Source organism: Balearica regulorum, chromosome 1, assembly GCF_011004875.1.
Source record: "Balearica regulorum gibbericeps isolate bBalReg1 chromosome 1, bBalReg1.pri, whole genome shotgun sequence".
NCBI lineage: Eukaryota > Metazoa > Chordata > Aves > Gruiformes > Gruidae > Balearica > Balearica regulorum.
In genome coordinates this window covers 46,833,489-46,859,533 of record NC_046184.1, presented here as the reverse complement: position 1 = coordinate 46,859,533, position 26,045 = coordinate 46,833,489, and the positions used below count along the sequence as shown (strand labels likewise).

The 26,045-nt window shown below is 35.4% G+C and overlaps 1 protein-coding gene across 3 annotated transcripts in view; it reads right to left on the bottom strand.

Annotated features, from left to right (window-relative positions):
- LRRIQ1 (leucine rich repeats and IQ motif containing 1) overlaps positions 1-26,045 on the bottom strand; it is a 116,990-nt gene that overhangs the window by 63,891 nt on the left and 27,054 nt on the right. For all 3 annotated transcript variants that reach the window (XM_075747954.1, XM_075747964.1, XM_075747974.1), the window contains 6 exons: positions 25,717-25,790; positions 25,328-25,421; positions 21,035-21,211; positions 13,443-13,916; positions 11,184-11,322; positions 8,494-8,613 (listed from right to left, as the gene is read on the bottom strand). In XM_075747954.1, the coding sequence (XP_075604069.1) occupies positions 8,494-8,613; positions 11,184-11,322; positions 13,443-13,916; positions 21,035-21,211; positions 25,328-25,421; positions 25,717-25,790 (1,078 nt within the window). The remainder of the gene's footprint in view (positions 1-8,493; positions 8,614-11,183; positions 11,323-13,442; positions 13,917-21,034; positions 21,212-25,327; positions 25,422-25,716; positions 25,791-26,045) is intronic.

The window sequence follows — 26,045 nt, the reverse complement described above, 5'->3', positions numbered from 1 at the left end:
GATTGTATTGTAGTTCATGTCAATTATTCATGACCTACGTGACACAAACTTTTCTAGAAAAGCATTTTTGTCTTAAGCCTGACAGTGTTCAAAGGAAGCTCTAGGTCCCACATCTTTCTGTGAATACAGGAATACAAAAATACAGATGGGTAAATGGTAACTTCAGCTTCAGAGGTTAGACATACTTCAAGTAAGCAGCAGCAATGTATGCTTCAAAAAAATCTTTTGAGATGTATACCCCCACCCACCTCAATAAACATCAGACTCCTGACACCTTCAGGCCACCCCTCAAAATGGCTCTAAGACCCCAGATGCAGTCTTTGCCCATTAAAATGACAAGAATCTTCAGGCCTTCCCCTCTCAACTCTGCCACACTACACAAACTTTAGCTGGTATGTTATGTACCTATAAGCCTTTTTTCAAGTTCTTCTACCCCTGTGAAAACAAACACAGCTTTCAAGGGACAATTAATTATAAAACCCAACAAACAAAACAGCCAAGGGACCCCTCATACTCACCCCTTAAATACTGTACATTCAAAGAATATACAATTTCAAAGGAAGATAACCCAAAATGTTCTATCAAGTTTGGGCAATAAATTCTAAAAACACAACAGAAAAGAAAGCTGTACTTCAGCTTGCAGTTTTGTCAAAGCAAGGGAAGTCAGCACAGGGTAATAAAAAATAGACTAGTCACAAGTTCATAGTCATCTAACCTTTAATATGTTTCAAATTTCATGTTACATGAGAAATTTGATTCAATTTGAAGACAACTTTTCCTTTTTGTTTAAAAGTCCCTATTTCAGAAATAAGAACAAAAAAGTATTTGGAAGATAAAGAGAAAAGAAGGACTAAGTTTTAAGCATATATTTTTTGAAACTGATGATAACAAATCTCTAATTACACTAAAAATGCTTAATTCTAAAGAAGATATGTCTTAATCATCTCTGAGTTTCACTTATACTGTCCTTACATGTCCCTAGCACTAACTCTTCTATTTGAAGTAAATGACGCACAAATGAATCTGCAAGTTGAAATTTGTTGATGCATAACTGTAGTCTCAACACCTTAAATCTTTTGGGACCTGCACTGCTACTCTCTGGGAAATTCAAGAGCTTCAGGAGCTGATTTTTGGGATGTTTTTCTGTTGTAAACTCAGATTTGTGAAATGATCAATAGCTACTGCTGTTTCTGTATCAAAATAATTTTTTTAAGTATTTTCCACATAAACAAAATTACTAGACTGAGTATCAGGAGATGGTTTTAACAGTATTTAGCATTTAGGATTCCTTAGCCCACTCCATTCAAAGACAAACTAGACAAAGTTAAACAGTTTTTAGCTAAATTAAGATTGTGTTGGAGGGTATGGGGTTTTTTTTCCCTTCTCTGTTTCCACTATTAGAAACTCAAGAATTGCACGGCAAAGAAAGTCCATTAGGACCCTAGATCCTTTTCTGTGGTACTGCTTCCCAGTCAGCCAGCCCCTAGCCAACGGTGTTGCATGGGGTGACATGGACTTTGTACTTGCTCTCGTTGAACACCACGAGGCTCTAGTCAGCCTGTTTAGCTAATCTGTTCAGGCTGCTTTAAAGAACACCCCGGTCCTCCAGCATACCAACCACTGCCCCCAATTTGGTATCATCTGCACACCTGCTGAGATTGCACTCTGTTCCATCATACAGGTTGTTAATTAAAATATTACCTATTTTGGTCCCCCCACCATGCATAATGGGCTCCAATAATTACTGTCTCCAAGTTGGATTTTGCACCACAGAACACAACTATTTGAGCCTAACAGTCCAATCAATTTGCCACTCACTTTATGGTCTAATTGTCTAGCCCATACCTCAAAAAATTTTGAGAATAAGACTGTGGGAGACTGTAAACAACCTTGCTAAAATAAAGGTGTGCAATATGTACTGCCCTCCCCTTATAGTGCCAGTCACCTTGTGATAGAAAGCAATGAAGTTCATCAGCCCTTGGTAAACTCAGGCTGGCTGTTCCCAATCACCTTCTTTCATGGGTTTACAAATGGCTTCTGAGAGGATTTGCTCTGCAACCTTCCCAGGAACTGAGCTAATGTTGATTGGCCTCTAGTTCCCTGGATCTTTCTTCTTGCCTTTCTTGAAGATGGGTGTGATGTCAGCCCTTTTCCAGTCACCAGTAACCTCCCCCTGTTGTCAAGACCTTTCAAAGATGATAGAGAGTGACCTCAAAATTACATCAGGCAGCTTGTTCAACCCTCTTGGATGTCTCCCATCTGTTCCCTTGGACTTGTCTATGTTCAGGTGAGTTAAGCTGTGCTGTGGTTGGATAACATCTGCTATGTTCTAAACTAAAAGGACTTCACGCTTCAGGCAATGAGATATGTATGAATTTAAGTGTGGAGGAAAAAGGAATCTGACATCTCACTTTCCTCTTTGGTTCCTCCAAAAGTACTGCTATTTAACTCAATTACAATATTAGCTGCATCAATGGCCTCTTCTCACAGAGCACAGACAAGTCAGTCAGGAGTTCCTAAAATTTGTAAATAGGCATTACTAAAAAATCTTTTTCAATGAAAATCAATGTATGTGGACATGCTAAATACCAGATATTTAACTAGATCCTTTAAACACAATCTATACCTACACTAAAATGTCAGTTTTAACATTACACAAAAATTAAAGAACTTGGGGAAGTTATATTCAATGATTTGGGACCCCTAGCCCAGCTTTCAAGAGACTCTGGATGCAAATATACCCACTGAGAAGAACTGATGGCTCTGTTGTTATTTCCATTTACAATGATGCGTTTGGCTTAAAACAATTTTCCTTTGAGGCTACAATAATGAGTCTAAAATGCCACAGAACTAAGACTTTTTTTGCTTTTGTAGATTTTCCATTGCTTGGCCTGTTTATTGAATTCTGATGCTTAACTTTGTCTTTAGAGAAATAAGACTTGGAAGTATAATTAATGACATCACTATACTTTGATATGTCATACAAGCTAAATATAATTTAGAAAAATACTATACCATTTGGCTAAATACAGGTTCCAAATTATATCTTTAGTGTCATGCATCATTAGTGGGCTTTCCTTTGGAAAGTAATTTTTTGAATCTGGCTATTTAATCAAGAATTAAATAGAGACAAGCCATGAAAATAGCTGTGGTTTAAAAATTAAAAGCATTTCAGGTGGCATTAAGAACTGAGATCTCATGGTGGAAGGCCAGAAAGCAATCAGAGCACATTCTGCATGAGCTGTGAAGTTGGAGTGTTAGCTACAGCCACAACTCCTAATAGCTGTGTTTGTGTTTATTTTATCAGATACTGACTGCAACAACCTACTTCCAAGACCAGCATATCAGATAACTCGAAAACAAGATTTCAGCATTTTAGATAAGCGTCATTGCTGAAAGAGTTAGAAAAGAGGCTTTATGTATCTGATGATGCCACAGACTGAGAATGGCATGCGATTCATTAACATAGCAGCTGAAGAAGCAGGATCTTATCAAGACATTGTTGATACACACACATTGAAAAGATTGATCTTCTGATATGTTGCTTAGGAGAGAGTTTTTCCTCTCCTTTTTAAAAGAAGAGGAGAGTTCTAATGAAATTTTCATCGTACAGTTTTTTGCTTTTATACAACACTGTAACTTTATAAGAAATTTGATGAAAATAGGATTTTTATTTTTTTTTGCACGCATTATACAGTACAGAAAAGCTGGATTATGATCTGACATTTATAAGCAATTACAAGAGCTAGACATGCATAAGAGTGTCAAGATACAAGAAATGTTATGGGGACCTTCTAATGCATAGGCTACACTTATTTCCTGGCACTAGCCAGAAAACAGCAATCACTGTCACAAGCCCACAACCACAAGCTCACAGCCTGAGACAAACCACATCATGAAGGATTATCTGAAAAGAAAACAAAACACATTGTATGTGTCTAGTTTGGACATGTGATAAGAATACTAAAGATGGGAGATGTAAAGAAGCTATTGTTCTAATTGCTGTTTACTTTTCAGGAGTTAGCACATATAAGGTAGTTTTTATTCTACACTTCCCTCAAAAAAAAAAAAAAAAAAAAAAGAAGAAAAAGAAAACTGCTACCTAGCTGCCATGGAAGGCAAGAAAAAAAGTAGGAACGGCTATGTGTCTGAGCGTGGATATGTTAAAAAATGTGAAGGAAACCCCTGGTCAATAATTTAAAAAGCTGTCAAAGATCAGGATTTTAAAATTCTACATAATCAAGCTCAGAAGCAGAACACCACCCTGTCTCAGGGCAACAGATTTATTCCCTTTGATGAAGGAAGTAGTGATGGATTTCTTTTTACCTTGGTTGCAACTTAAAGTTACTTTCTTTTCGAAAAAGCATGACTAGATAGATCTGATTTAAACTAAATTCAAAAAATTAATTTTTGAAAAATACAGTACTTACTTTCTGTGCCATGTAACCATCAATATTGGTACTTATCTTGATGAGAACATGACATATGTCCATATGCTGACTCAGTGTAGGGAAAAAGAATTTATTCAATAGCCACTGTTCTGACTAAAGAATTGTCTTACAACTGATCATATTCACTTGGTTCAGCTTTCTGACACACTGGCAAGTTCAGCCATTTTGCATTTGGCTCACATCATATTCTCATCAACCAAACAACAATGCTGATGGTTACATGGTACAGAAAGTAAGAGCTGTGTCAAGCAAATGTGTTGTCAGATTTTGTCCACCAGAGGTAAAGTGAGCTCTGCCTTGTAGATCATTTGCTATAAGGATGGACTGCTGATGAAAGGTTGCCTTAAGATCAGCCTTCTGGAGCATATAGGCTGGAATTCTCCAAAGTCCACATGAAAGACATGAAAATATCACTAAATACCAGGCTCATACTTTCTGAGACATCTGTCGGCCAGATCTTTCATCTCTTCTGGGATAGCCTGTTTGACATTGCACAATACAACAGACACAAAACACTACTGCCATCAATTGCCTCTGAATGTCTTTGACAACGTATGGGAGCTGATATGAGTACAAGAAGATATCAGTAATTGTTCAGGTGAAATGATTACTATTCATGCTGTTGTGAGCAAGATAAAAGCCGTTCCTCCAGCTCAATCACAGGTAATCCATTTTTCACATGATATGGTGTCAAACTTGTACTAAAAATATATCACTGCTCAATGTGCATAAATGAAGTAAACAAAAGATCTTTGGCAGACACTAGAGTTTTCCCCTTGCTGTTTTGCAGCCTCACCCTCCACAGACCACTGGGTACACCAAGTTTATAATTAAAATATGAAATAGTAATTTAATGAAGACTGGTACCTAATGACTTATTGCATTGTGATATTTGCAAATGATTTAAACGGGTACTTGCACACTAGTGTTTTTGTAGAATGCTAGATAATACTGAATAAAATCATTATGAAATCTACATAATACTGGTATAAAAAAAACCCCAAACAATGACTACACCACAAAATAGTGGACTATTCCAAAAACTTTTGGACAAGATTTAGTACGTTTGTATTGGCTTGCAATAAGGAAAAGTTTTTCTGTCTTTCTCTCTGATTTCTCTCACCCTATCCAACAGAGAAATCTGCAGTACAAAATGGTGTCCAGATATTTTTCTCTTCCTTCACACCCTAGCATATGGGATCTTTTAGCTCAGCAATATGTACTCCTCCCTACACACTTGTTTGAGGCCCAGCAGATAGCCACTGATATCATGTGTCGTTATTTGGCTCTGCTTCAGCACTTTGCTATAAAACACTGAGGCCAGAAAGGAGGGAATAGGAAGTATAGACTGTTCCAAGCTTCCGCTGCTTGTTTCTGCAGAACTAGAAAGTCCATGTGATTTGGTATTGCTCAAGTGCAGAGAATGAAACAGCTAAAGACACATGGAACCAGGCAATCTAGTACTGAGGATGGTTAGTCTGGGCTAGGCAGAGCAGAGTGTAGGCCCATTATAGTTATGCCACACATTTCTCACAATCAAACTCTTCAGCACAGACAAGGTATATGTGTGGGGAAAAAAAAAAAAAAAAACCAAGAAAAAAAGGAAAGAAAAGAAAAAAAAGGAAAAAATATGACAAATATTGCAGGGTATAATCCTAGTTACAGCCATCAATTTGAACACTGACATGCTCACTGAACAAAGTATATCCTTCATGGGTGTACAGATTGTAAATTTATCACATACGCTGCTTTGTGGAAAACAGACGTTCTTATATTTTTCATCACAAGAAGCTAAGGGCTTGAGTAACTTGACATCAGTCCCTAGTTCAGCCTTTGAGCCTGCTGTGCAAATTAAAATGTCAGCTCATGGTTCTCCTGTCATGATATGAACCTAAACACTTTCTCTGAGAATTGTTCCCTAAATCCATGTTTTATTTCTTTCCTAATAAACTCAATAACAATTTGAAAAAAAGAGGAAGAAATGTGTGGCAACACCAGAGGGTGATACAGTGCAAGCTTTTCTGAAATGAGCTGGTGCTTTTTCCTGCCTTCTCTACTCCTTCCTTTTCTCCCTGCCTTCAGGAGCACCTGCCCAAATGCGATTGCCTTGCTGACAAACAGATGGAGTAAAACTGCCCGTGTAGTTTTCAGTTTAGCAATTTTAAAAAAAAAAAATATCACAGGATTATTTGGGCCGAACAGAGTGAAACAAGAACGGCTCAATTGAATTACAGTATATAAGACTCTGGCCTTCTGGCTGAATAATTCAAAACAGGGTATTTTCCTTCTTTACTATATGAACAGATACTTCCTTCCTGTGTGAAGAAACAAATCCTTCAACTTTCTGCTTTTTATTATTTTAGAAAGAAGCCAGGGATCAGAGAACATCAACTAATGAGACAGTTCTTTTTTGTATATATATTTCAAATTAAAATGAAAAAAATCCTAAAATTTAAGCCAGATCTCTATGTTTACACACACACATTTCCTGTCTACCAAATGATTCCTGGGACTCCTGCCTCAAACATTTTGCATGCTCTTACAATAAGACAGTAATTTTGAAAATGTATCTTAAAATAGCTGCTGAAAGGCAGAAGAAAAAACTAAAATTACTCCAAGTCATCAAGTCATTGGTAATAATTTCATAGAAAGCCCAACTACATTTTAAGGGGAGGGGGGTGGCAAAAGAAGGCTGATACTCAGATGATCAAAGACCGATCACCTGTAAACTGTACTACTCCAACCAACAACATATTTGGTTTCATAACTCTGTATGAGCCATACAAACATGTCATCATAAATAGTATCTAAGCCTGCCAGTAGCAGGGCTATCACATCAATCTCCTTTGCAAAATTACAGTGGAATATTGACAAATGACTCTTGCAAAGATGTAGCAGCTGAATAAGCACATTCAGAGACAAGGGTTAACGGAAAAAAACTTCAGTCATATCCTCTTAGGTCTCACATGACCACATTGTTATCAGCAGTTTGCTTTGCTTTACCTGAAACTATTAAAAAAAAAAAAAAGCCAATGAATGCGAACAATTAGAGAAAGCAGTGCTCCAGACAAACATATAAGTACATCATCAACAGCTGCATTACTATGCATACTGAGTCTAGAACTTCCCATGTAGACTGTGTCTCTTGAGGCTATAAAAGATAAAATTAGTTTAAAGATTCTTTTCCTTGCTTACTGAATGACAATATTGATCCTGTAGACATTTTTATTTTTTACTTAATTATCAATAAATTCAGGTTTGAATGCAATGTTATTCCTCAAATTCCTTTGGAGCCTGCTTTTATTTTTTAGAATGGAAACTTAAGAGCCAGTTTCAATCCTTTGAAACTGAAAAGACATTATTAACTACATAACTTGTAAAAATTACTAGTAATAATTTCTGGATTTTGTGTATCACAGACTTTCTAAGTGTGGTTTGTTTCTGATTTAACTATGCTTCTCTTCATAATTTACTACTGTATTCAGACTTGTGATCTTTTTAGCACTTTACCTATAAGACAAAAGAAGAGCTAATAAGCCTGCTTCACCTCTGGTTTTGGGAGTGTGTTCTTTTTACTGGAATACCGCAACACTGAATCTCAGCTATATTTTCTATAATTTCAGCTATATTATTGTTCTCATTCTATCATGAAAATGAACAAAATATACACTCAAATATTATTGACATTACAATCTGTTACTAAAATATTAAAAGGCTCAACAATTTAGAACAAAAGTAGCTGTTTCCTTATTCTCATTTGATTGTCCTTTAACTGTAGAAATATATGGCTTTCTACGGTGGGTGTGACATTAATAGCACAGTAACTACCAGAACATCTCAAAGAGCAGGAAGCAATTAATCCATGACAAATACATTTAAATGAGCTATATATATCAAATGCCTCTTTATTTCTGGACATCCAACTTGCTGATTCTAGCCCTGTAGTCCTTTCAATTTCTTTTATTTCCAGCACCTACACAATTGCTTAATAAAAATAACATTTAATTTTACATGAAGCTTTTATGCTAATGACTGTGCTTACTTCAGAAGATGTGAAATCATCCACATTTATTTCTTCATAGTCATCCTCCACTTCATCACTTTTAACAGCTGCAAGAGCACTGGCCAGTTTCTTTCGCAAAAGAAAACCCTTCCAAAATGCCTAAACAAAAAATTTAAAGCATGTTATACAAAGCCATAGATCAAACCCAAATCCAGATTCTCTATGTTATCCCATTAGGAAGATAAAACATCTTGGGCCTTGGTTTAATAGCTCAATGATCTGTTTTTTGAACTTTATGTGACATTTAAAACTACAAGACAAATTAAATGCCAGCATATGTCTAAAGCTTAGAGTACTCAAGAGGCTCTCCACAAGTAAGCAGAAAGGAATCCTGAAACTCCCTCAACTACAAACCTGGGTCAACTAATTAATTATTTGACAATTCCTTCAGGGACTATTATAAACTGAAAGGAAAGGCTACATAAGAAAAAGCTGAGTGTCAACTTTCAAATTACTCAGAATCAAAATACACTTGTACTAAATGTCTTATAGTTTACAAGTAGCAATTCTTGGAGACATCTCATGCAATTGACCTAGGTCAGTTACTCTTTCTTAACTGTCTAAGATCTTTATTTTAAAAAAAATATTACCAGTAGGCACAATCATATCTAAGAAAAGAGCAGCAGATTAGAAATTAAGTGCTAGAAAAAGAGGAAGGGTGTGAGGAATACATGCCAAGACATAGAATCAGATCCAGCAAAACGCTTCAGAGATCACAATTACATAGATGGAATTAAGAAAACTAAATTCAGGACAGCAATTTTCTCCAAAGTCAGCATTTGACATGATTAGAATTCAAGATGTTCTAAGCATTTAAAACACCATCCAAAAAATTTTCACTGTCCTGAAAGATTTAGTGTTGTCCACAAATAATGGCTTTGCAATGAAGGCACTAAAATAGGAAAGGTAAATCTCATATTCTGGCTTATCATTTATCTTATTAATTTTTAGGAAATTATTGTCTAACTGCATAAATTATTGAAAATGTTACCGGTTTTACACACACAATTCTTAATTATTATAAAAATTCTACGAACTGCTTTCTTCTAATTTTCCTACAGATCTTCATAACCATTCACATAAAATACCTGATATTATTGAGTGATCAAATGACAAATATATTTCCTTCAGCAAATACAATTAGTTTTTACAAATGCAAAGGAGAAAAGCAATCCTAATGGTATATGCAGAAGGATAAACTGTAAGGCGGCTGTTAACACAGATCTATGAAAGCACCAGGTCAGTGCTCAGTAATTATCAAAACGAAAAATTATATGTTAGTAGTTTTTAAGAAACAAGATGAAAACTATCTTACTGAAAACAAGATGAAAATTCATAATATATGTCCCTATGGAATTCAGTTCTAGTAACTTCTTTAAAAAAGGTTATGATAGAATAGAGGTAAAGGTTCAGAGAAGGACAAAAAGATAAAAAGTACAGGGTAATATGAAAAAAGACCAAATGGACTAAACTTTTATTTACAAAAGAGTAAATATAAGAATGGATACAAGACAGATCTAAAAATCCATAAAATGCACAGAAGATAAATTATTTCGTACTATATTTTATTTTCATACTAATTTGGGAAATTATCAGGTCTGAAACAAATGAAAGGAAGCACATTTTAATCACTATATAAATTTGTGAAACTCATCACTTTAATATATAGTAGAGGTCAAATATATAAGTTCAAAAATGGATTAAATAAGATTATGGAGATCGATTGTTAATCTACTAGCTACACACTAAACTCCAGAAGCAAATTTTAGCTCAACTTTCCAGATAACTGACAGCTACAATATGTTTCTGTACTAGTCCTGTTTCTTAGTATGCACATTTACTAAATATTTTGCTACTGCTCATTTATTGAATAGATACTAGTGAATTACTTAGATTTTCAGTCTGAAAATGGAACTTAGGCTCCTACATCACTTTGGCACTGCTGACATTTTAAATAAAGACTTACAATATCGAATGTTTTTAAGTTAACTTGAAATCTAAAATCAATACTCAGTCCATTTACTTAAAAATGTAAAAAACCTCATGAATTCTGGCAATTTGGCAGGTAAATACTATATCTGATTAGCAAGCTAAACAGAGCCAAGGCATGGACTTAAATTCTTGCACATAGTAATTGATTCTGTTTAACTGTTAGCTCAGTTATCTACCATAGGACAGCCTAGGCCATGGTCCGTTCCAATGGCAGTATAGATGAGGCAATCCTGGTTTTGGGAGATGGGGAAAGAAGGAAAGAGATGGATAGGTAGGATAGAAGATATGGTAAGAGTAGTTAGTTGTATAGATATCAAACATGATGTACCAGTTATGCAGCATCTGTCAGTTTAATAGCGTAGACATACCCCAGTAAGAACATGGGCACAATAAGTCTTAAATGTAATGTTGGAATGAAATCAAGCACAACTAATTCAGGGAAATACTTGGTGAAAAGAGAGAAAATATTTTTATGCTTCTATAAACTTTTTGTAAAGAAGACTCTCTTTTAGAAACATCAAGCTTATGCTGATTAAATAAAACAAAAAATGTTTAATTATGAAACTATTAATAAAATCATAAACAAAAATAGAAGATTACAAGTACACAAAACTAGTTAAGATTTTTTTTTTCTTATTAAATTTGCAAAATAAGTAAAGGGAATACCATAAACCAACCTGGATTAGTGTGGCAGCTTCATGCTTCTGTCTCAAAGCTTCTACAAACTCACAATTCTCTGTTTTGGTGCAGTCAGTTTTCCTCCTGGCACGGTACTGCCGCCAAAGGGACTGTATCACTGATGCTGCCATATGTAGCCTCATAGAGAAATAAATACGTTTATGAATGACGTAGCCTCACCAGTACAACTAGATTATCACAGCTGCCAAACTATAACCATAAAACATAGCACTATGCATGGAGACAAATGGAAGGCTCTACTATTAAACTGTTAAGAAATTACAATCCAGATGTGACATATATGTTCAGAAACACTGGAGGATATTCACATCACATAACTTCGGAAATCCAATTATCTAAGAGGACTAATCTCCACTGGGCTCTGTTCCCTGTATATTCACGGGAGAGGATGAGTCTCCTCAAAGGAAGGCTTTGGAGCAGAAGTGGTTTAACAATGACTGAATAAACTATTGGAGGGATCCACTTATCTCCACTGTCCATATAAAAAAAACCAACCAAGCAAACAAAAAACAATCAAACCCAAGAGAGCAAAATGCTGAAAACTGCATGAGAGAAATATCTCCAATACAGCAGACAGGAAAAACTGAGAAAGTGTAATTTCATCTTTTGCCTACTTTTACCCTTCAGTTTAACACTACTGACCACTGGTTAAATGTGCATTTTCTAATTTGCTCATTGTTTAACAAGCCTGATTACAGACTATTTAGATTTGTTCAGTGATTGAGCTTACTAAATACACGTTCAATTAATTTATACTGATGGAGAAAAAGTTTAATGGCAGCTCTGCATTATGACTTTACTATCTTGGAATTTGTTTCTCCACAAAATTCTCATTTCTATTGGACAGTGGGTTTAAGAAAAGACATCTAAATTTCCCCCAATCTTTACATGTTTTCTTTCCTTGTGCAGTGCATCTATTTAAATAGAGTACTTTCCAGCAAAAAAGCACACTTCAGAGGTTAAGCCAGAATTTTTTTTTCCTAAAATGTGTTTATTAAGTTTATCAACACCAAAACATGGTTTATTTATAAGCTTTGCATCTATAAAATCAGTAGCTGAGTTAAAAAACAAACAAAAAACCCTCTAATGGTTTGTATTCTGTGTGGAAGAGAACTGTCCAACATCAGACTTAAAGAATGCATTTAAAATATTAACTAAAAACTCTAAATGAAATATTTCAAAAAGATTTTTCTGAAGTGTTCATCTTCCATAACAGACTACTGTACTCTTTCAACTTTCCTGAGAGGCAATGATGAATACTATGGTCTTCCCGGCTAATGAATTTTATGACCAATTAGTGTCTTAAGTACCTATTAAGCACTACTGCCCATTTACTGTAAGTCTAAACAGCATGAAGAAGCACACCTTCCATGCTTGCTCTTCATAGTGTTCTCAAGACATGTATTTTCGAAACTGAATTCTTACGAAGTTGTAACTGAATTTTTGACCCTTTAGGGCAAAAATTTCAGCTTCTGTTTTCCCTGACTGTACATCCAGAACCACACAAACCAGCAACAAATGCATTCCAAAGAGGTAATAAACCAGTCTGTTTCATGTGGGAGAATATTTAGGGGCACAGAAGAAGTTGAACTGGCCCCTCACCCCTGCCTCTACTTTTAAGAAGCAGGTTGAGGCATGTTGGAGGAGTACCAAGGGCAGGGCAGGCTGTTAGCTCTTCAGTCATCACAACAGCAGGAGACTGGCCTAAGGTCAAGGGAGTACGATGGTCGATTTGAGCAACTTTTCCCTCTTGTCTTCTAAGCGGTACTGACTGTAAACTCTGCACAGATGAATACTGGATGTCTAACAATCAGTATAGCAAAAAAAGCCTTACACTGGTTTGTAGTTTAAATTGCCCCAAGATTTCTGCTAACCATCCAGCATTTTGATTCCTAACATTGTATGTGCCATTGAATTGGTATCATAAATTTATTGCAAAAAAAGAAGGAAAAGGTAGGAGACAACAGAAAGTTTTCCAATTCTCTTACTATGAAGTATTTTTAAATTATTTTAAATACATATGTATCTATATTCTAATATATCATCTGAGGGAATACCACAAAGGATTGTTGTTAATATGGAAGTCCAGTGTGCATCACCATAAATAACTCTTTATTGTCTAATAAGCTTAAAAGTTTTCTTACTACAAGTTCTGTGCCTCTGTTTTAAACAAGAAATCCTCCCTCCTACTGCCTATCCACATAATCTATTTGAAAGCGATCTGACATCTGTCTTACCTTTCTGTATCATTCCCAAAATGCTGAAGATCTCTTCCCATATTACTTGCTAGTATCACTGACTGTTGCAACGTGAGTTGGGCTGATGTGTTATTGTTACCTTTGCTCTCCCCACTGTAATTAATACAAGATTCAGTGCTCTTCTGCTTCACTCTCTGATCTTTATTTTCCTTTTGGTGCACAGGTATGGAGGAGTTAATGAATGTGGCCTGAACATGGCCAGTAGTAATCCATCTTTCGGAAGGATCCAACAAGACCTGTTCATTTTCTGTCCCACCCATGATAAAGAGGTTATTTTCCTGTAGGCAGCCAATGGATGTTTGCTTTAAATGATTTTGCAGTGCTTCTGGTCCATCTCTGTCAGTAATGTTTAGTTCACTGTACTCATGTGCATATCGATGTTTAATACTAAGTTTCATCAACTGATTCAAATACCAGCATTGTCTGTGTGCAGAATCAATAGAAGATGCAATTCTGAAAAAAGACAAAAATGCTTTTACATGTGTTTCAGACTGTACGAATGCTTCCTAAAAATATATATTCCCTCTATTATTCTCTAAAATACCCTGTATTTTCAAGGACCCTTACATGTTTCCATATTCATATGGATACATATCCAAATAGTAATAGTAATTACTCTGATTGAAAGCCAATTTCAGTATTTATAAATCTCAATTGCATTTTTCTTTTTTTGGCAGCATTTAAAATATACTCATGTATATTAGATTGCTTTTTTTACTCTAACATTTTTTTGTAAAAGGTTTCAGACTGTTTGAAATAGGCACTAGGGCATGTGTTTCACTATTAATTTTCTGTGTGGTTAGAGGCATATGAAGCCGAAAATTTTAGAGGATTTGAGGCAATTTTGTTATAAATCCTGTAATAGCCTTAATAATCCAATTTTATCTGGAAATTATGAAAGCTAATATATAAATAACAGTAATTTTAAAATTTAGGTTAGAACTACAGCAACAAACCCCAAACTTAGATTCAAACCAACAAACCAAACCAACAAACCACAATGCCTAGAGAGAATTTATGAAAACAGAAACTTTTAAGTATAGATATTTTTATCAGTATAAGCGAAGGTGCTAGATTGAAGCAACATTAACCTACGAAGTCTGGCTCTCGTGTTCTTTGTGTTACACCATCTAAATGACAAGCATGAGTAAGAGCAAATACGATCTAATTGTTACAGATTCAGAAGGCTGTCTGTATTCGGACGGTGTTGGTCCATTGTATTAGGTAGCAGGTACTTTCTGAATCGCAAAAACATTTTCCTTTGATAGCATAGATAGATGCAGAGATCTAGAATCTGGAGCTATTTCCAGAGGAGCATAAAGTCAATTCTAGGTCAGCCATCCAAGAAAATCCAAGAAAAAATAGAAATAAAATCAATTCTCTAGGGAGTCTGGAAAAACCAGGTCCTAAGATTATAGTTTGAATAACAAAATTTTCCTTCCTGTTTATCGTTCTTGAAAGGTGAAGCTTTTATAAGGTTTTATTGTGAAAAGATTCTTTACCTATATATTTCCCCTAGAGAAGTTCAAGAACTTCTTAGATTTTTAAGAACATACAGAATCAGATCTTACAAGAGTAAAAAGGATTCCAACTCTTCCTCTGCTAGTACAACTTCAGTGCTATTAGACAAAATATGCATGGCTAAATTGGAAGCCAAACCCACGCAGCCTAATTACACATCTCACTGTGCATTAGTTGTACATTTGATTGCCCATTACACAACATTACTCCTCCTCCTGTTAATTCCACAAGTATGACAACAATTCCTAAAACTATTTAAACCAATGCATATATTTGCTTAAGGATCTAACAAATTCTAGCTGTCTCCTAATACAGTAAGAATAGTAATTTCTTAACCATTAAATGATTAAAACATTACTTAAATACTTCAGTTAAATACTTTAAATTAGTTAAAGTATTTAAGATAAATTTGGTACAAGACCATTACCACAGTTCTACAAAACATACTATGGTAAGAAGACAGAAAAAGAAAAAAACAAAAAGGAAAATACCCTAAAATTCATTCCTACCTTTTATTTCCTCTGGTTTGTTTTAGTGTTGTTGTTTGTTTGTTTATTTGAAGATTAAAATATTGCAGAAAAAACACAGAATGTTTTATATATTGGGCAAAATAAAATTATATATGAAAAGTATATTTTAAGCATACTTGTTCATTCTCAAAAAACAGAAACAAAGTAAAATGAAACACTGTAACTGTGAGCAGAGTAGGATACTTGTGCACCCTCTCCTTCGACAGGTGCAGGGGCATCTCGAGCAGCTGTTTCACCTTTCCAGTGGCTATGAAGGTGGCAAACAGGAACAGTTCAGCACAATGGTGGTTACAAAATAGAGTCTTGTCACTGTGGGCATGCAGCCTATCTCCCAGCTTACATATTCCTTGGAAATCCACAACTATACTCTGATTTTATAGGATTTTTTGGCTGCCTTCTGTGTATCAGTGGCTTTCCTTTCAGGCAGTCAGATCAGCCTACATTTCAAGAAACTACAAAAGAAACTGTAGTGACATCTCAGAGAATTACAAGCAGTGAAGTGGCCTGGTAACTGTATTTGGGGTTCTCCTGGAAAGGTGAAGCTCCAAAGCACAGACAACAAATATTAAGATGGGGCCTGAGTGCTACGTGGCAGTCAGCTTACTGGTTTCCTCAGGTGAACAGGGATTTCAGGCAACTCTGGAGAAAAAAAGAACTATTCAATAGGCCCGGGGTAGAGCTATCCTACCAATGCACTGTAGCTTTCTCAGTGTCTCAAAAGGACTGCATTCTTGATACCAGAGACGTGGTCCTGAAGACTGCTTATTCAAACCACAGAAAGGAAGCTGCTATAATGGAAAATATTCAGGACTGATTTACTTCTTTAATGGAAAAAAAAAAAATACATACAAGGAAAGAGAGAAGACAAAGAAATATGACAGTATTAAGACTTTTGATAGCACTATATTTATTTTTCAGTTAATATAAATTGGTTGTTTGCCTTTCAGACCTTTTTTGGGATTATAGGTCAAGGGGTCTGGTCCCACTAACTATTCTGGAATGGCTTCTTGGTTAAGATACAACCAAAGTTTTAAGCATAAATTGGCATCTAGACAAAACAAAAAATGGGATTATCCTGATGAAAGCACCAGTATCCATACTGCCTGGCTGCTTAGTATATAATGAAATGTGGATGAATATGGCAGTCTTGCTACAGAAAAGTTTTTACGGCTTCCAGCTTTGACCAGCACATTCCCTTATGTTCAATGGCCACCCACAGCTTTATTTTGATCTTAACAAGTGAAAGTCATTTATGCTGTATGTAAATTTTAGTATAGCCACAAAGGATGCACTGCTTTTGCAGTGGGAGAAAGGGATAAACCAGAAGAGGAAGGGATGGGTCTTTCATAGCAATGTACAAACATGCTAGAATAGGAGGCCCTGATAGCACCTAAAGACCAAGATACTACTTTCACAAACGAATGCTAACCTACCTGTAGCTTTCCTACAAAAAGATACCCCTCAACTTGTGCTAAGATTTTCCAGGGATTTTGAGGAAAGATAAAAGCATTAGAATGTGATTTTAATATATTTGGAAATTCAAGTTAGGCATTAATGACTGCTACAACGTCAGTCATAACATCAATCCACCAAGAGCATCCATCACTGTCGTCTTGGTAAATTCAGACCAAACACTGTTCAGTTTCACATGCAGTGACTGGGGAGGAAGGAGTAAAGGTGAGGAGGAGCAAACCCCCACCGACACCACCTAGGGAGTGTAAGGACCTATGCACAGGCTGACTTCACTGATATGGAAAGGACAAGTTATTCATCCGTAAGGCTTTTAAGTGGAGTTTGAATCAGCTAAAATGTTGCCACTGAGGAAGTTTAAGGTGGCAGTAGAAGCTTGCTTACAGAGCTGACATATTTTGTACAGAATTTCCAACTGCAATTGTATCTGTAATGACTGCCAGGATATTCAAAGAGCATTGGGTTTTTTTCAGAATGAGACAGTAAAAATTACATGGAAAAGTCAGCAGAACAAACCTCTCTGAGGCAAAAGGGACACTAGACAAACAAGCAGGTTCTAATTAGCAGTGGCAGTTTTCTCCTGGCCATTGCAGCTACATCATAAATAAAATTCTACCCCTTTGTGTGCTAGTTGCTTAATGTTGTTTTCCCCTGTGCAGCTCTACTGTGATTTTCATAACTCTGATACATGGAATATTCAAATAGTACACTCCCATTTTAACTAAGCTTTTGTTTGTAATAGTGTGGTAAAATCTAATTTGGCTCCGGGGAAACTTCTATAAGCATCATTACTGATGTTCAACTGCAGGTTACAAAAGTCCCTTACGAAAACATGAAAGAGATCACTGTTTACACATTCTCTCCTGCAATACCATGTATGAAATTCCTGTTGTTTTCACTGTATTATACATACAGTATTTATAAAGTTCAAGTTCCACTAGCCAGACATCTGCATATCTGATGACTGAAAGCAAATTACTGCAATAAAGGTGTCATATTATTTTTTTATATGATTACTCACTACAAGACATCTACAGATTACGTGACAGAAAGCATTTATTAGAATACAGAAATTTAATTTTAAAATCTGTTTCATTCTTAAGTATGGCAAGAACAGTGAAGTTTCAGGCAGAAACAGCACACAATTTAATTCGGTGGCAATGGTGTATGAAACATGGATTAAGGAAGCAAGCAGTGATTACTTTTGGCAGCTTACATACTTGAGGTCGCACCTACAGGGGCTCGTAACTTAGCAAGATGTGAAACAGACAGAAGTTTGCTCTATTGTTGGCCTGTTCTTTAGCAACATCACATTAATTCAGTCATACTGAATCAAGTATTGCAGTATGTACATATAATAGCTATTCTGTTAAGGCTTACATACAAACAAGTTGTTTAGTGTTCCTTTTATGAACTGAGGTTGTCAACAGTTTTCCAATCATCCATAAACTGTACTTTTAGTCAAAATAAAAGAGGGCTTTAAACACACAAGAAATTAATTTTAAGACTAAATCTGATACAAGATGCTTCAACCATGTCAAAGTTACCACATTAAAAGATTGTAACCTTAAAAAACCCACAACCCCCCCTCTCCCCTCCCCCCCATCCAAACTATACATTCAGGAAAGAAGAGACATTTACATAATTTCCTCTTCCCACTATTGTTCTTCTCAAACATCTGCAAGCTTTCAAACAAATCTTGCACAGAATCATAGAAAAATTCTCAATTGGAGGAACCTCAGGAGATCTATAGTCCAACCTCCTGCTTCAAAGGTGGGTTAGTTCTGAGATCAGACCAGGTTGCTCAGAGCTTTATCCAGTCAGGTCTTGAAAACCTCCCGAGAACGGAGACTGCATAACCTCTCCAGGCAACCTGTTGCAATTCACCACTGTCCTAACAGAGAAAAGGTTTTTGCTTATGTCCAGTTGTACTGGCTCTGGCTGGGATGGAGTTAATTCTCATTACAGCTGCCCATACGGTGCCGTTTTACATTTGTGATTGAAACTGTATTGATAAAACATTAATTTTTTGTTGAACAGTGGTTGGACAGAGTCAAGGCCTTCTCTGTCCCACTCAGCAAGTAGGCTGGGAGTGGGCAGGAGGCTGGGAGGGGACACAGCCAAGACAGCCGACCTGAATTGACCAAAACTACATTCCATGCCATGTAACATCATGCTCAGCAACAAAACTTGGGGCAGGGGGGTGGTTTTCCAAGGTAGCCATTGCTCAGAGAATGGTTGGGAGGCAGATTACTTTGCATCACTTGGTTGCTTGTTTTTCTTTCTCCTTCTTTCTTTCTTCCCCTCTTTCCTTCAGTTATTAAACTGTCTTTATCTCTATCCACAGGTTTTTCTTGCTTCTGGTCTTCCGATTCTCATTCCCATCCTGCTGGTGGGGGGAGTAGTGTGCAAGCAGCTGGTGGGTGCTTAGTTACTGGCTGGGATCAACCCACTGCACCAGTCTGAACCTCTCTTGTTTCAGCTTAGGTGCTTGCTGCTCATCCTCCTGTCATGCACCACTGCAAACAGCCTGGGTCTGTCTTCTTGAGCATGTGCTTCAACCCCCTGAACATCTTAGGGGCCATGTGCCAAACTTGTTTCAGTTTATAAATGTCTTTTATGTATTGGTGACCCAAAATACAAGGCACAGTATTCTAGATGCAAGCTAATAGGGGCTGAAGAGAGGGAAATAATAACTTCTCTCAACCTACTGGCTGCGTTCCTGTAGATACAGCCCAGGATGTTCTTAACTTTCTTTGGTACCAGGGCACACTGCTAGCTCACATTCAGTTTCTTATCTACCCAGATCCAAAGGTCCTTTTCAGCAGAGACATTTTTCAGCCAGCCAGTCCCAGCCTGTATTGTTGCAAGGGGTCACTCCTTCCAAGGTAAAGAACTTTGCACTTGTCCTTGTTGAATTCACAAGGCTCCTGTTGGCCTGTCTCCCCAGCTTGCCTAGGTCCTTCTGAATGGTAGCCCTGCCCTTAGGCATGTAAATGGTTTCCTCCGAATTGCTGTCATCTGCAAGCATAAGTGTGCACTCCACCTCCTGCTCCAGGTCTTTGATAAAGATGTTAGAAGTCAGCCTCCAGAAAGTAGCACGAGCCATTAACTAGTAATAGTTAATGGATGGTCTGACTACCCAACAAATTTCTTACCTGTCTAGCTGTCCATTCATGCAGATCATGGTTAAATAAATCATTACATTTTGTGAATATCATTTTACCTCCTATTTTTTAGCATCTTGCAGCAATGTATGTGAAAGTTAGGTCCTTAGATTCTGCTACAGCTCTCTCACAAGTCATATCCTAATTACAGATTGTCTTTTTTTTCTGCAAAGGATACTGATGAAACAAGTCCTGTATCTCAGACATAAGAAAATTTTCTCTACTGTAAAGGAGAAGTACTTTTTTTTGCCTCTCCTTTTTTCCTTTTAAGAAAAAGAAAGGAAAGAACACTATAAATTACCACTTGCAATGTCTAAGCTGAAGTCACTGGACAACTAACTATGTTAATAATGATAAAGGAAGTAAGCATGACAAAATCAAAGACCTGAAAACAGAGCCATCTCATCCACAACTTTAAGAGAAAAAGAGGTCAAATCTTTCGCAATCATTTACAATGTGAATAATACAGACATGGAAAATAAATGCAGGAAAAAAATAGAGCATATTGCGATAATAGTCCAACTAGGTTTGGTTAAGCTAAAGCTGGAAATCATGTAAATACGATTATAGCACTTTGGGGATTTAAGCTACTATTCCTGCATACCACTGTATTATGTTGTGTGTATGAATTCATTCAGCTACTACTAACTGCAGGTTTTGAACCACCTGTTTTCCCAAATGTAAACAAACAAAAGTCAGGCCCACATATTTTAATATCTGTCTGAAATACTCTTTGCACTTAAGTCAATGATTCTGATCTCTTTCTTAACATAATACATTTCCAGGCAAAAAGCTAAGTAAAATTCATATGACACCAAGAACTACACTAACAATACATGAAAACATATTTCTGAACACAATTTATATTCATATCAATACATACCCCAGTTCAGCAGCCTTTTTTTTCAGTAGAACGTTTTCTTCAATTTGAACTTGACAAAGCTCCAGAAAAGTTCTTGATTCTGATCCTTTGATTCTTTCAGTTGCGGGTAAGGTATGACAGTTTAAGATTTCACCATCAAGAAACTGTAAACTAGGAAGGACCTTACACAAGGAAGGCCTTAGAAAAGAAAAAGTCTTAATTACTTTTACAAAGAAATCCTAACGCTAAAACTCTCATTTTATTGATATAATCATATAACAAGACAGAACGTGATAATAGTTCTCTAAGTATTTGTATATATTTGTCCTTCATGTGTTAATATATTAACTAAAACTTTATTCTTAATAAACCACTGAACTTCGCAAGATTTTTTTAACACTTTCTTGATAAAAAGACCATTGCTGAAACACTGATCCCAAGGAAATCAATGACAACATTCTCAATTCACTAGAGCTAGCATTTTACCTACTTAAACAACAGGAAAATTTGACACACCTGTGCATAGGCACCTGTAATGCATTTGATTAGAAGGCAACACAGCAAACTAAGTCATCGGATTAAGATACAACACTGATTTTGTTAACGTAATGAAAGGTTTAGATTTAAAAACTGCACAGAATACTAAACACTGTCAGTCCTAGCCCCTTTACCATTTGCATATACCTCATAAAGCAATATGATATTCAGTATGACTGACAGGAAAAAAATCCACTTCTGAAATATTGAATTTGAGGCAGTGAAAGGGATGACAGTAGAGATGACATTTCCTTGCTATGAAAAGGACAGCTGGGGCCACTCATATAGGAAAAAATATGTATGAAAATTTTATCTACCGATTTAAAAAAATAGTATCATCAATGCTCTCTCTTTTAGGTTATTACAAAATATAATCTAGTACTGCAACCTTGTTTCACATATTTCTTATATCAGACCAAATTTGTTGAAAGTTTCAAGACTGCAAAATTATTTAAATCAATACATCAACACTCAATATTTTCATTAAGTTAGTTTTAAGTAACACTTAAGACCTCTTGAAAGAATACTTATTGTAGTCTGTAAGTCCCCTTACTATTAAAAAAGATAATACCATTTTCAAAAATTTAAAACTCCCTGACTATTCCCTGTGAAGGTAAAGGACTATAACTCAGCTCAGACAATATACACTAAGTTTAAAATCAGAGAAAGTTTCTATGACTGAGTTAGAATATTCCAAAATGTAGCTCAATAGGATATTAGTTTTTTGCAAATATAAAACTTTCCTTCTCTACTGCCCATTAATGTAAGAATAACACTGTGTGAAAGACATTTGGAATAAAACAATGGGTTTAGATAGGCAGTCCCTGAACACATTGAGAGAAATTACCAAAGCCGATACTGCATAGTGATACATCAAAAAAGTGCCATATGAAAGTTGATTGATGCTGGAGGTACTGTGTCTTAGAGCTATGGGATCTCAACACTAGTTTTTCCAGCTGGGTTTCTCCTGGTGAAGGGCTGAATCAATATTTCATTTAGTGAAAACTTCCTGGTGAATATTCTGTCACTTAAGAGGCTCTATTAATCATTACAGCATTGAAACACATTCCCCTAGGAGTGCTCAGACTGATCCCAGGGTTTAATTTTTAAAAAGCAATTTCTTACTACTTCACTTTTGTTGGTGTTATCGCTGGCTGGACATGAAAGTACAAAACCGATTGGGAAATTTTACAACTAATTCCTTTGTTGGTATCAAGGGGTTATGTAAAGTTCACTGGAACATATTGCCTGAAGTTATGGTCAATGCTGTATTCAGCAAATCCATATTTTATAGTATCCCATACTTTAAATCCTTTAGACAAATGAATCTCTTGTCTAATCATAAAAGCTCTACTGGGTCAAGCAATCTAAAGTGTCAGTTCTTATAGTTAAATTGGAATTAAGAAAGCTTTTCCCCTCCAGGTTACAAGTGAAATAACAGTTAATTCTGTAAAATAGTGGGAATTAAAACAATGGAAATGGGAATTTAAAATATTGTCACAGTCACTGAATTTTATTCACAAAATTACCTGCAGGAACCATGGGAGTGCAAATAAGTCTGTTCATTAAAAAACAAATGAACCAACCAAGAACGTATTATTACAGCTATCTTTTAAACTACTTAAACATTTCCAACTAAAAGTTTCAAATAGTTTTTTTCCGCTGGAATATTAATCAAAAATCTTCTAATGGAAGATATACATGTAAGGGTGGTTTTGTTTTGTTTTTTCTCTTAATACAACACATAGTCCAAGACACACATACCCCAAAATTTGCTGCTGTTATACTCAGCAATCTAATATAGCAAATGTGAACACAATTTATCTAAACACATTCTTGTGTGACATTGCAGTGTAAAGCCTCGCCTTTAACTGACTTGAAATTATAAAAAGAACAATTTTGGTCATTGTTCAAAATTGTTAAGCTTAAAAAAAAATCATATTTTTCTAATAAAAAATCTCAGTCACCTGTTTTAATTACATCCAAAATGAAAGTCCAACTGTATTGTCTCATTTCATTTCCTCAGACATTTTATTATGTCAACACTTTCCTAGGTAAATACTTGATTTCCTTAGCTGAAAGAACTGGTAATGATTTAAATTCTTACTGATTAAATGCTTCTTTGTACATTTAATGGAATTATAGTAACAGTTCACTAAAAGACACTCTACCATTTCAACACATGTATTCTGGAACATCACCTAAAAATAGAAAATTGCATTTCCAACTTATCATTCTGCTCTTGAGGGCCTGTACACGAGAAAGTATTAATTCTAAGGAAGATGAAAGAACACTTCACATTAAATTAACAGCACTACTGTACTTTTGCTGAGTAATTCTCTCAGACAGCTCTAAGTCTTGATGGCATTGGCCCACGTACAGACTTTCAGACCACAGAATTCTCAAGAAACCAGGACACTTCTACTAAAATACAAAAAAAAAAAAAAAAAAAAGAAAAAAACCTATCCATGTACAAGTTTATTCATATGGTCTACAAATAAAATCCTATCACAACTACTCATTTCAGGGATTCTGGTGACTGCATCTTATTTCATATGTCAAGTATCCTTTCTACTCTATTCAGTTTTTATATATTCACATATAATAGTCTATAGGACCAGCTCTTTAATTTTTTTTTTAATTATTTCAGTATTATACATGATTGGAAGGCAAAAAACAGCCTTATTTTTAAATATGTGTCTCTTTCATAATCGTAAGAAGTAGTAATTTTTGGTGTAAAGATAAAGAATTCTTAGAACAAGAAAAAATGTCTACGCTTCAACTACTAAGGAAAAATCAACGACTCATTCTGACTTTTTGTTCTAATTTTTTTTCCTTAAAAGATGCTATGCCAAGGATTTCTAGATACTTTTATTATAGACACCACCCTTTCTCTAGCTATGTGCAGTGTGAACCTGTCACAGCAGCAAGACTGTTAAACAGTGAACAGATGAAGTGATGGAACGGATTAAAGAAGAAAAAAAAAAAGACAGCAAAGCAGAGAGAGAAATCCTCTAAGAACCTATGTGATAGGTAGTCAGAAACTGATGGTTCTGAGAAGGGCAAGTAAGCAGTGTAAGAACATTAATAATCAGAGAAAAAAATAAAGTTTTTAAACAGTGCAGATGAAAGAGAAGGAGAAAAAAGGTTGAGTGGATGGTCATATCTTTGTGCAAACATTTTAATAAAATGTAAAATAAGGTAATAAAGATCAGACAAAACATCAGTCAAAAATTTAAAGTTACCAAAGGTGGTAAACTTGTCAGTAAAGAGGAACCACCAGAATTCATTCATATCTTCTTCTTCATGAAGAAGATATTGTGATCAATGGACAAAGAAGCAGGTACAAATAAACAGTGCAAAGAAGGCCTATATCATCGTTATAATTTCTGTATTTGCTTAAAGAAATTGTCATAAAGAAAAATACTCATTTAGGATAACAGTTAAACAGCACAGAGAGATGACTGTTGAGTTTTAGCACAAACTGTTTCTTATTAAAGTTCCAAGTGCTAGGTCAAATATCAAGATTTTTGTTTAAACAGTACTACAAACTGGAATTCTTAGAAAATAAAGATCACAGTATTAATTTTTATTTGCTGTTTTCATATGATCCTCTTCCAGTCTGTGGTAGTGTTCATACTTACCTCATTTCTACTATATAACTAATGTACGTACACCAAGTTTTTGGCTGATTCTGACTGATGAGCAAGAGGTAGATACACCTAGGTTTTGGTTGATTTTGATTTTTTGATTTAGCAAAAGAATTCATTTTCTTACCTCCAATTCCTTTCTTGGAGAAGAGGATTTCCACTGAGTGACAACTCCCTTAGTTCATGACAGCCACTTAACCATGTAAGGACACCTTTAAGGTCTGTATTATAGTAGAAAAGAAAACTAAATATAAATTTGAATGCAGAACCATATTATTTCTCATAAAATCTTACATGAAAGTAAAATGTACCAAACTAATGAAGCACTACAAGCAATTCTGCTACCTATACAGAATAGTTATAATTAATATCTATAGCATCCATGTTTGGAAAATTTTTACATGTTTTCTGTATAAATGTCTCATAAATAAATAAACAATCAAATTCAAGTAAGTTTATAATTTAATTAAGAAGTTCTAGTTTGGATAGGGTTTTATGTTTTTTTATATAACTCACCTGACAAGCAGTTATTTTTGATATCCAGCTTTTCCAAAGATACAAATGAATTTAAAGGCACAAGCTCAGTTAATCTAAAAAAAAAAAATAACAGAAGAGGATTTTTTTCAGCTAAATAAACCAGCAGTTCATAAAAGGAAATGGACCAGAATCTTTTATGATTATGACAATTTACTTATTTACATAAGAAAATACTCGTTTAGCTATCCAAGGTGCTAGAACTAATGAGTGAAATTTTAACTTGAAAACATTTCTTAGTCTTCTCCATAGCTCAGGTTTTAACATTTTCTCATTAATGTCTTGTTTTATCTAGTAAATATTTCATTCCG